Source organism: Ascidia mentula, chromosome 8, assembly GCF_947561715.1.
Source record: "Ascidia mentula chromosome 8, kaAscMent1.1, whole genome shotgun sequence".
Lineage (NCBI taxonomy): Eukaryota > Metazoa > Chordata > Ascidiacea > Phlebobranchia > Ascidiidae > Ascidia > Ascidia mentula.
The window spans coordinates 145,747-157,098 of NC_138573.1; the positions used below are offsets into that span (position 1 = coordinate 145,747).

The 11,352-nt window shown below is 38.4% G+C and overlaps 2 protein-coding genes across 2 annotated transcripts; both read left to right on the forward strand.

The window, feature by feature from the left end:
* Nucleotides 1-5: 5 nt before the first annotated feature.
* On the forward strand, nt 6-3,043 carry LOC145912404 (prenylcysteine oxidase 1-like). The gene is made up of 10 exons (XM_082999862.1): nt 6-577; nt 670-876; nt 980-1,154; nt 1,210-1,303; nt 1,553-1,670; nt 1,775-1,949; nt 2,000-2,122; nt 2,175-2,288; nt 2,346-2,516; nt 2,574-3,043. The coding sequence occupies exons 1-10, from the start codon at nt 445-447 to the stop codon at nt 2,773-2,775; spliced, it is 1,512 nt and encodes a 503-aa protein (XP_082855988.1). The 5' UTR covers nt 6-444; the 3' UTR covers nt 2,776-3,043.
* Nucleotides 3,044-3,841: 798 nt separating this feature from the next.
* On the forward strand, nt 3,842-11,158 carry LOC145910541 (calpain-15-like). Its single transcript, XM_082997699.1, has 17 exons — nt 3,842-4,660; nt 4,746-4,884; nt 5,227-5,330; nt 5,787-5,875; nt 6,414-6,497; nt 6,570-6,680; nt 6,942-7,030; nt 7,279-7,462; nt 7,774-7,924; nt 8,010-8,223; nt 8,406-8,564; nt 8,965-9,129; nt 9,218-9,335; nt 9,394-9,496; nt 9,627-9,778; nt 9,954-10,132; nt 10,329-11,158. Exons 1-17 carry the CDS (start codon nt 4,006-4,008, stop codon nt 10,510-10,512), a joined length of 2,880 nt encoding a protein of 959 aa, XP_082853825.1. The 5' UTR covers nt 3,842-4,005; the 3' UTR covers nt 10,513-11,158.
* The last annotated feature ends 194 nt before the right edge of the window (nt 11,159-11,352 follow it).

The window sequence follows — 11,352 nt, forward strand, 5'->3', positions numbered from 1 at the left end:
GATTGTTGGATTTGCAGAAGTTGTAAGAGTCAGTTGCATAAATAAGCAGGTCTTCGTGATTTGCGACTCAGTTTTGTTGTGGAAACAGCGACGAAAGGATTGACGAGCGATGCGTTTAATCAAGCACCTTTTGCTTGCGTTGATCTATTTTAACAACAGCTGGATTTTTGCTTAGCTCGCATTTTTTTACGACGCAAATATTAACGAGAAATTCGGTCAACAGGTGACGTAATCCGATCGACATTTTTTTGTTTGCCAGTAAGGCGTTTGTTACGTGACAAGAGGGCAATGTTTCTCTCCAACGTGGATCGTGAGTAGTTGCACGCTTGGTTACATTGCTATTATGTGGGCTTGTTTCTTGTATTGGTGATCAGGAAATTGCTTTTTGGCAGAGTGCACTCTTTCTGGTCAAGTCTAAATGTACGCCATTGTTCTGTTTGCAGTATGAACATGCTGACTCAGTTTGTAGTTGTGCTGTGTGTGGTTTCAGTGTCAGCGAACTTGCTGCGTGATACTAAGTACGTTGACAGGCTGAGACTAGATAGCAGACTGGGAAAAAGTAACCCCCATAGAATTGGTAAGTTACACTCTGGTAGAAACACTTTTCTCAACTAAAACTATGCAACGAATGGTAAATACAAAACTTCTATGTTGACATTTTGTGCCCAGCAATCATTGGTGGTGGAATCGGGGGAACCTCGACAGCATATTTTACGCGAACATTATTCGGAAGTGACGTCACAATCGATCTGTACGAACCGGAAGTGTTGTGCGGCCGAGTAGCCACGATCACTGTCGGCGGTAGAGAGTATGAAAGTGGAGGTTCAGTTATCCATGGAAAAAACATGTACGCAAAGGAGATCGCATCCACTTTTGGTACGTCCTGTGTTTTATGGCTTGTGTAAAATAATAATCTTTGGTACGGCATGTATAAGAACTTGTCATTTCCATGTGTAAAATTTTATTCTGTCCTGTTTAGGTTTAAAACACGCCAATGACGTTGACCAAACTCTGGCGTTTTTCGACGGTAAGAAATACATTCTACAGACAAGCACGTGGTGGATTGTTTCAATATTCAAAATGTTGTGGAGCTTTGGACTGGATTTAATCCGCCTCGGTTGGATTGAGAATGCTTTCATGAAAGAGTTTGAAAGGTAGGAGCCCTCAAGTCTAACTAACAACATGTTTTTGACACTACAACAATTTTAGTGTGTACTCGAAACAACAGAGCGGCCATAGTTTCACATCGGTTGGTGAATTAATGAATGCACTTGGACATAAACAATTCATCCACGCGACTGAGGTAAAATCCTTGTAAGTTTATGAGGGATGTTGAGATTAATGTTGGCCACGATAAGTCTGCAGTAATCATGTGATCACACTTTACCTTGCTGCGAGTGAAGCACGTGTTGCCTTCAGGTCATACCACAATCACGTGGATGTCAAGGTCAATTCTACGCTTAAGTAAACGACCATCTCGTTGGAACATCAACAAATTTTAATAATAAACCATTAAGAAAACATTGTGGTTAAAATTGCACATTGTTTGCAGAAAACCTCTTGTGATTTATTTTCGAAAATCGGTTTAAGCGATTTTACAATCAGTACTTTGGTGTCTGGCGGTCTCAGAGCAAACTACGGACAAAACTGTGGAGTTAATGGGTTTGTCGGTGAGATGTTGAAACTTCATGTCGTACAAATCGAGCACTAACGCAAACAACAATGGTTTATTCTGGAAGCCGCTATAAGTTCTCAGGTATATTGTCTTCCACAGGTATGGTGTCCATGGCCGGGATCCAGTCTGACCTGTGGTCCATCAAAAATGGGAATAAAATGCTTTGTTCGAAACTTGTCGACAATTCTGACGTCACAATCATAAAAGAGCGTGTTGCATCCTTGTCACGTGATGGCGACACTTTCTCTGTCGCGCAGCAGAGCGGAACGTCCAGGTACGATCACGTGACGTTGACCAAACATGAATTACAACAATCTATTACAGACAGTACGACGTGGTTGTCGTAGCGACGCCAATCAACCGTGACAAGTCACACATAAACGTGACCGGTGTGTGCTCAGACGCAGCAGTTTGTCCAGACGCTGCAACCGACCCCAGGCATTACAGGTGTGTTCAATATTAACAATTGCTGTGTTGCAAACTGTGGACTTGTTTGCAGGAAAACGGTGGCAACTTTTATCAAAGGAAAGCTCAGACCATCTTTGTTTGATTGTAATTCTATTGAGGAATGCCCAGGGGTCATTTTTACTACAGTCAACAACCTGTTTTACAGGTTCCTACAAAAATTTAAAACTTGATATCGAGATAAAATGTACCAAGTTCCGCGCAGGTCGATCGGTTTCCACGTCCCTGTGGATTTCGACCCCAACAAGGACTCTGTGGATTCCGGTGTTTACAAAATATTTTCCAACGAATCGTTGAGCGAGGAACAATTACAAACAGTGTTTGAATCCTACACAGAAGTTAGAGAGAAAGTTTGGTTCGCTTACCCGTTCTACAGGTTTGATTGTTTCACACTTGTTGTTTAATTTGTATCCGTACATTATTTTCCCCACAGCCCACCTGACAAACTGAGCAGCTTTATCCTCAATCATGGAGGTGTTTTCTACACGAGTCCCATAGAGTGGGCAGCAAGTGCCATGGAAATGTCAATCATATCCGGTAAAAACGCTGCGCTCATGGCATTTAACAACTGGTTCGGAATTAGTGAAAATATTGATCCGAGATTGAATTCAACTGATTCAAAACCTGAACTTTAAACAAAAACAATTATTTTCGCTTTTTTTATTTTGTTTCCATTTTTCGAACTTAGGTTTTACAGAAAAGAAATTCGTTTCGTCACATTCCAATAATTTTATGCCTCTGCTCGTATTATTTTCTTCGTGCAACAAAACCATGAGATTGTTCCTTCCTCGAAATCAGTGCTGAAAAAAGATTCGAAAAATTTCGCTTTTTCGGTCTTTCCTTTACCCAGATTTGCGGCAAATTATTTCAAATAAAATTGTTGCAAGTAAATGTGTGTGGTTGATCGTTCAGTTTTTATTCTTCGCATTTAAGTCTGATCTTGTTCTGCCTCAGGAATATTGTCCCATGATTAATTGTTAATTATCCCACTCAGTGGTTCTCAACTTTTGGGACCAATCGGCGCACTTCCATCCACTCGATTGCGAAATATTAAATTTTTGAATGTCCAATGACCCCCCTATTTTTCTTACAATTTTCTGTTCCGATTGTTGTTCGTTCTTATTATAAGTGTGAATGAGGAAAGAAGTGATTGCATCGGTAGCACACACGCTCTTGTGTATTCTCATATTTTGCGATTTGACACAATATAGTTCTGATTGGTAGGCCTAAAACTGGCCGCTTCTTCCAAGAGAAACCATTTGCAGTAGGCGTGCCAGATTGGAAAAATGTCGTGGATAAATCCTTTACCGACAATCCGCGCAATATAAATTAGGCTTAACATATGCTACAGAGTAGCCTAATTGAACAACGAACATAAATTAGTAAAACGATGTTGGTACAACCACAGTGACAAGTACTGAATAATCACGCCTGTGAAATCACAGTAGTTTCTAAAAATAACTTTCCAAGCATCTTTTTTCTCTATGAAATCCCATCGATTCTCCCAAAATTGTTACCAGGGTAAGTTAGTGTGGGGATTCCCCATCGTCCAGTCTTTTCTCTTTACGTTGATATTTGTTTGACGTATTTTCCTTCTCAGGAAAAGTGTTTGAAATCCCTACGTAAGGTAGTTGAATTGATATGTCGTAGGTAAAGTACAAGACACGGCGTTGTAGCATTTAAATTGAACATTTGATTATTTATTTGTAGAGAACCTAATTCATGTAAAGAAAATCAAAATTATTTATCGTTGAACCTTTTACGATTGTCACAATACTGGCAAACTATTGTCACAGTCGTAATAAAAGGTTGAACTGTATATAATTTTTACTTTGGTAATACCAGTATACATTTATGTACATTTGATGAAAAGTTACATAATTGCTAATTGTGTTGTTTGTGGTAGCCCTAGTTGCACCATCATGTGGGAATGCCAAAGATGCACTTTAATCAATGAAGACAGGACCAGTCAGTGCACATTATGTCGTGGACCAAGATCTGTATCCATGCCAATAATTCCTGATGACATGTTGGTTGTTCCAAACACCGAAAACTCCCCTGGCATCCCGAATGGTGTGGCTTACCCCCCAAGTACGACATACCCCTGGTCTGTGAAGCCAACTAGTTCATCAAATCCATTTCAAGCAAGCAGTGAGATTGTTGTTGCAAACGGAAACCAACCAAGTCCAAGTTCCCTCCCTCAAACTGAATGTAAACAACTTAAGTCAGTGATGGTGAGTTGCCATGGGGCGTGCAGTGGAGACCAAGAGTTCTCAGACAATGATTCTGAGGAAGAGGATATTTATGGCCCGGCAACTGATGTTGTAGAACAGCCGATACAATCTGAAGATTTGGGTGTCAATGAAAATGTGATACGTAACAGCAACTCAAACGGAGAAGTTGTTTTAATCAGTAATGACGAGGAAAACAGACTACCACAACCTCCAGAACGAAATGAAAGTTTGCTTCAGGAAAGTCAGTCAGATTTGGAATTTTACACGAACCATTTCAGTGAACCAGGTTACCAGGATTGTTGTGATTTCATTATATTGTTTTTTAATCTTTTAATCAAGTCTAAAAGGTTACAATTACTTTTTATATAAAGTTCCAGAAATGGAGATTGTGCACGAAGACGAGGGTCCGATCTCTCACCCTTCAACAAGCTCACATCAAAACTCGACAAACAAAAGACCGTTGTCTTCCCAACAATCTTCTAATTCATTGAGCAAAATTTTCAGGCCCAAGTAAGACAGAAAAAATAAATTTGCAAATAAAAAGTTGCTTGTGTTGTTTCCTCGAATATGATGATGTCCACAAACAGCTGAAATTAACATATTAATCGACCTTACAAGATAAACAACTTTTTTTCACACAAAAGTTATTTTGAATATGTATTAATGTAGACATGTTTAACATAAAAAGAAGCCAAAACTTTTAGTTCAATGAACGAGCATAACAATAAACTGGTCAATATTTTTGTGTTATTTAACTTAAAAGTTAGGAATCTCAAATAATTCTGAGTGAAAATCAGTTTTGTTTCTGGAACTAAGAATTTGAAACAGACGTTAACATTAGTGTTTTTGTAGTTGGACATGCACTCACTGCACGACAATAAACAGACCGGGTGAAACCAAATGCATGTCTTGTGAAATGGATTGTCCACAAGGTTCGATCTTCCCAAGAGGTGTTGGTAAGTTGTGTGTGAGTCTACATGGGTTTGTTGTCCCCACAAATACTAATTTCCCAAAAATCCCCAAACTGAATATGTTTACTACTTAACTGTAGTTTGGACATATGAAATTGTTTGACTGAAGTGCAATTAATTATTTGCTGCTTGTATTAACTAATATGCGCATTTTGTATGTAAAGATAACTTTAAAATTTGTGATTATACAAACACATAAATCTTCACAAAGATTTGCTTTTTTTGTGAATAATATATGTGTATATATGCGATGTATATCAGTGTTACATGTCCTATTGTGTCGCAGACTGCTTGTCCATTGTAGTACTAACTATTCATGTTGTTAAACCCCATTTTCCATTACTTTAATGCAGAAAAGATGTTTGTTAATCTGTGTTAAGAGTTGCAAGCTTAACTGGGTCAAACTTATGCCCAACTCTAATTAGTTAAAATGTTTCTCAGAGGATATAATGCACCCCAGCATGGAAAACACACCAGAGTTAAACCAACCTGCAGGTGGGAATTCATCTCTTCAGAACTCAGTTAATGTGGTGAGTGTGTTTATACCAATATGGATGTTTGGTGCAGGGACATTTAATGATTTGTTGTTGGATTTTATTTTTCGCATTGATGAATAATTCCTGCAGTTATTTTGAAGACCGTGTGATGTTTATAGAATAATAACTTTAATTAAGCAATGTGGAGCCAATAATATGAATTGTGTATAAGCTGCAGACATTATTGGTTGAGCTTGCTTGGCTCTAGTGTTTCCACCTTGTTTTCTCCGTAAGGTTGCACCTACTTTGGTGCCCAACGGATGACAGTGATTGTATAGTCACCACAAAGTGGAAGTCTTTGCTTGGCCGTTTGGTCAGCAAAGTCGTCTTATAGTCACACCAGCTGTACTGATGAGACCTTTTAGGTCAAAACAGTGGCCATCTGTCTGCAGCTTATACACAACTTGAATTAAGTTCCGATTAAAATTGTTGTAATAATAAAATAAAAGCTGCTTCTGTATTTTTAAATGTATCAACAACGAGAAGATTATAACTTCTACATTCTAAATGCCTTATATTATTGCGCTTACAGTGTTTAAGTATGGAGAACCAGAGGAAAGATGATGAAAGGAGAGTTATGGTAAATGTGGCAAGGATTAAGACTTACTGCAGGGAGGTAAGCAAGCATTTTATTTCCTGCAATCAAAGAAACATAGATTGGTGATATCTAATGTTATTTATTGTTCAGAATGGACATAACTTTATTGATGATGCATTTCCACCAACCTTAAACTCTCTAATGTTTCCGTCCAGTCTGAAAAACAGAAATCATAATCACAAATGGCGACGGCCGTATGAGGTAAAACTTCTTCATCCAAACTTTTGATTTGGATTAAATTCCTTCATTAACCCGGGACCCATCAACTCATTAGGGGGGTTTGATTGTACTTTATTGGGCCTGTACATCAAAGTCATTTGCTGTTGTTTGTGTATTTGGCCTTCTCGGCTGGGGACACATCACATACGCATGTTTGTACTGTAAAGTGCAAGTATCAGTGACTGTGCGATAGGGGTAGTGGTTGTGAGTTAAGTAATTCAAGTTTTTACTTTTTGTGAAAAGCTTGAACGAGAAGGAATCGACCCATGGGTTGTTTTCCGAGGAAATCCAAAACCCTCCGACATCAAACAAGGATTGCTTGGAAACTGCTGGTAAATATGTTTTCTATGTTGTGTAATGTCACTAAATTGGGCTTAAAGGTTTGTCTTTAAAATTTATGAAAAGGTGGGATATCAAAACCAATCCAGGCAGGCTATTCACAACCCATTAACTAAATCTGGCAGAAAACCAACCTGGTGCAATTTATATTAATTAACAATCCATTATATTCCTTTGGAATCCGTTTACCTGTATATTATGCATCTGTTATATTGTTACTCAACCTTTCAATGACCTCCAGGTTCCTCAGTGGTTTGTCCGTCCTCTCTGAACGACCTGAACTCCTGAAGAAAGTAATGGTCACCCAGGAATGCAACAAGGAAGGTATATACGTGGTTCGATTGTGCAAAAGTGGAATCTGGCACACGGTGTTTGTGGACGATGTTCTTCCATGCAATGAGAATAATTGCTTGATCTATTCCCAGGTAAGCGAAGGGAGGTTTCTAGCTGAATTCTTATCTAATAATTTGTTCCCGGTGTTTAATCATTAACCATTGCCCACAATTGGCATTTTCACGTGTAATTTTGGAACTAATTAAATAAAATTAAACATAGTCAAAAAATTTAGGTAAAAGAACATTCTGTCGCTCTGATCCATGAGGTTGGCAACCCAAGGCTGCAGAGCTTTTATATTTTTGTAGAAACGTAGAAAGTGGACACAGAAATAGTATTAACTTTATACACTTTCTGTGCACTCAGAAACAGACATTATCCATTGCTATTTTATTTTGTCCAGTCAAAACGTGGTCAACTATGGGTTCCTTTGATTGAGAAAGCTCTGGCAAAACTGCATGGATGTTATGAAGCTTTACAGGCTGGCAGATCTATTGAAGGATTAGCTACATTAACTGGAGCACCCTGTGAATCACATTCCCTGTGTAAATCTAGTAAGTGTCATCAAAGGAGTTTTGAGGTTTGAGTTTAAATAAATGTTTGTGTGAAATTAGTGTTTGTGTGATTAAAATTCGTCAGGTAACAATCCAGAAAGTGAAGACATCGACGCGGGGATGATTTGGGCACGGTTGCTGAGTTGTATGGAAGCTGGGTTTCTCATGGGAGCTTCATGTGGAGCTGGGAATCTCAATATTGATGAGGGACATTATCACAACCTCGGGTTGAGACCACGTCATGCTTATAGTGTCCTCAGGATACAAGAGGAAAATCTTTCTTCTGGGGATTTTGTAAGGTGTGGAAAGTTGGTGGGATAATTCACTTTTTCACATTAATTCCTTTTCCTTGTTCCTTGTTGTAATATTGAAAAACAGCAAAAACTCATGTATTTTGGTTTTATTTTTCATTGGAAATTTTGAATCAAATTATAAATGAATGAAGAATTTTTTAGGGAGGTAAACCAGGATATTTTCACAGACTTGTTCAACTTCGGAATCCGTGGGGGTTATTTTCATGGCAAGGTGATTGGTCAGACTCCTCTTCTCTGTGGAGTCAGAATCCTCATCTGAAGAGGAGACTGCAGCCTTATGGAGGAGAGGGAGGGACGTTTTGGATGTCATTTCAAGACATGATGAAGTTTGTGGATTGCTAATTTTGATAACGTTCATGTTTTGTCCAAATGTTGTACAAATCCTAAATAGTAGTCAGAGAATTTGTTTCCGATGGGTGGCAAAGCATGTTATTGCAGATAAGTTAGTTGCAAACCCCAAACTTTGTATGGACCCATTCTAATTTAAATTATATCATAAGGGTGAATACTCTTCTATAAGACCTCACTCATATATATCAAAAATCATAATAGTAAAAAGTGATGCATTTGATAAAAGTTGTCTGCTAAACAAAATGCCAAGAAAAGTGGGCTGGGAGGTGAAGATTTAGAACAACTGTCCAAAAAAACTCAAATATGTGATATTGTTGGGATACATGTGCCATTATATTCATGATTTGATTGGAAACGAATAATTTTGTGTTGCAGGTATTTCGACAGCGTGGATGTTTGCAAGATTTACAACAGGGATTGGAATGAAACAAGGGTTTTGGGGAGGTTTCCTGGATCTGCCCAACAAGAATTAAAAGCTTATCTTCTCACTGTGGAAGAATATAGTGAGATCGAACTTGGATTGTTTCAACAAATATCAAGGTATGTTGTCGACTAATTTCATTGTGTTCAACTTGGATATTGTATTGAAAGTAAACTTTAACCTCCATATTTGAACATAATTGTGTAGAACACAGGAAGGTTCAAGCCAACACCCGGTCGATACTTGCATCTGCATTTTCAACACTGGTGTGGATCGTAACGGAAGGTGTACAGTGGGACCTCTAGTGGCTTGTGGGCGACGGCAGGTGTGTTTATATTTCATCAGGTTTTGGATAAAAGTTGAATATCTTTGCTCTCTTTAAGGTGAAGAAATATTTGTCGTGTTCCTGTTTCTTGAATCCAGGAGAATATCTTGTTGTTTGTCTCGCTTTCAACCACTGGGTGTCAGGCTTCATCAGTAATCAAGGTTTGATTCTAAACAATAGAATTGTTAAATTTATTCAGATTGCTTCTGTGTCAGATTTGGGCCAACCGTTGTTAATTATTGAACAAATTAAACCGGTTCCAAAACGTCATTTTGTTTCTCCACATTGTAGGAATTGTTCCAGAGGTCGATGAAAGCAATTTACCTGAGTACGTACTGGTTTTGCACAGCAGCAAACTGATATCATTTGTTGAGCGTCGAGTTGCTGGGGTTTTAGCCGATGTCGTCATCCAGCTTGCCATCAAGGAAGGAGAAGAAAAACCTGTGAGTTGTAATGCGTGCGTGTACATTTGAGAATATCATCATGTACATATTAAACATGAAACTTTGTTGGTTGGCATCGACTGCAGTAAGTGATGACAACATCAGTGTTCATGTTATCGGCCACATATCGTCACTGTGTTCATGTTTTATTCGAACCATATTAACTCTCGCTCAGATCAGGGAGGGGGTCACGTGTTACTTCCTTGCCCGTGGCTGGGGAGGGCTAATGGTGGTTGTTGAGAATCGTCATCCTGAAAATGGAGTCCACATAAAGTTCGACTGTGCCGATACATCCAATGTTGTTTCAACAAGAGGGAAGTTCCAAACTGTTGACTGTGTTCCACCCTTACACAGGTATTAGAATACTCGAGAATTTCCGGTTGTAATCAAATTAATAAAAAAACGGCGATGACAATTTTACACAAGACCCAAAAATCAAACAAAAAATGCCAAATTTGAAACAAAAACAAAAATAAAACGTGTGAAAATGTTTCTGATTTTTTGTTGATAATTCTGATTGTAATTGTGTTGTTTATTTTCACAAAATAAGACAAGTGTTGGCAGTGATGAGTCAGCTGGATAGCAACAGTGGTTTCAGCATCACACATAAACTTACTCACCGGCTCTCGGCAACTTACCCACATAATCTTGGAGATTGGGGTTCTTCGGGGACTCCCCATCAACCCCCGCTCATTACTGAAGTCGAGAACTTGCACCGACCGCGTCCGTTGTGAGGTCACAAAGGAAAATTGCGCGTTGCTCGCGGTGTTTTTGTTTGCATCAAAGGATTGACAGAGGGTCGAGAAGATAGAGAATCATGTTGATTGTGACGTATCAATGATGGTTATGAAACTCAAAAAGGTTCAAGAATAGCGGATCATTGTTATGAGATTGTTTAATTGTTGGTGTTTCGAACAGAATAAAACTCTTCAACACAGTCAATGTGTTCACACAATACTACAGTGGACAATTATTATTAATTGCGATGGCTGTTTCTTTTTTGCACTTCTTGGTTACTGTGGAACAGTGTCGATTTTTATTTTCGTTTCAAACGCATCAAAGTTGTTGTTGGTAACGAATGAATATGAATGTTCACCCGCACCCAATACTATTTGTGTTTTCAGATTTTGTTCCTATAAAAAGAGTTCCGATACAAATTATTACTAAGATTTTGTAGGCTATTGTTGTTAAATGTGGGCTTGTGTCAATTTTTGACTGACTTCAATTTCTAACTGAAAATTTACTGGCTATGTAATGCGTATAGACATCTACATTTAACATTAGGTTCAAAATTTTTCCTTGTAGCAATGAGTGCATGAACAGATTTTTTTTTGAATCACTCATTTTCACCTTCGTTTTTGATGAATGTCTTTGCTAACATTTGTCAGTATCTGCTACTTTTGGCCTGAGTCACTAGGTTGGTTGCTAAGCGTTCAAACCTACAAGTGGTGGTATTTACTAGCGTATTTGGAGGATTGGGCATTGTGCCAAGGAGATTCCAAATTATTTTTTAATAATTCTAATTTCAGGGTGTTGTAATTCTAATTTCAGGGTGTTGTAATGCGCGGGAGGTT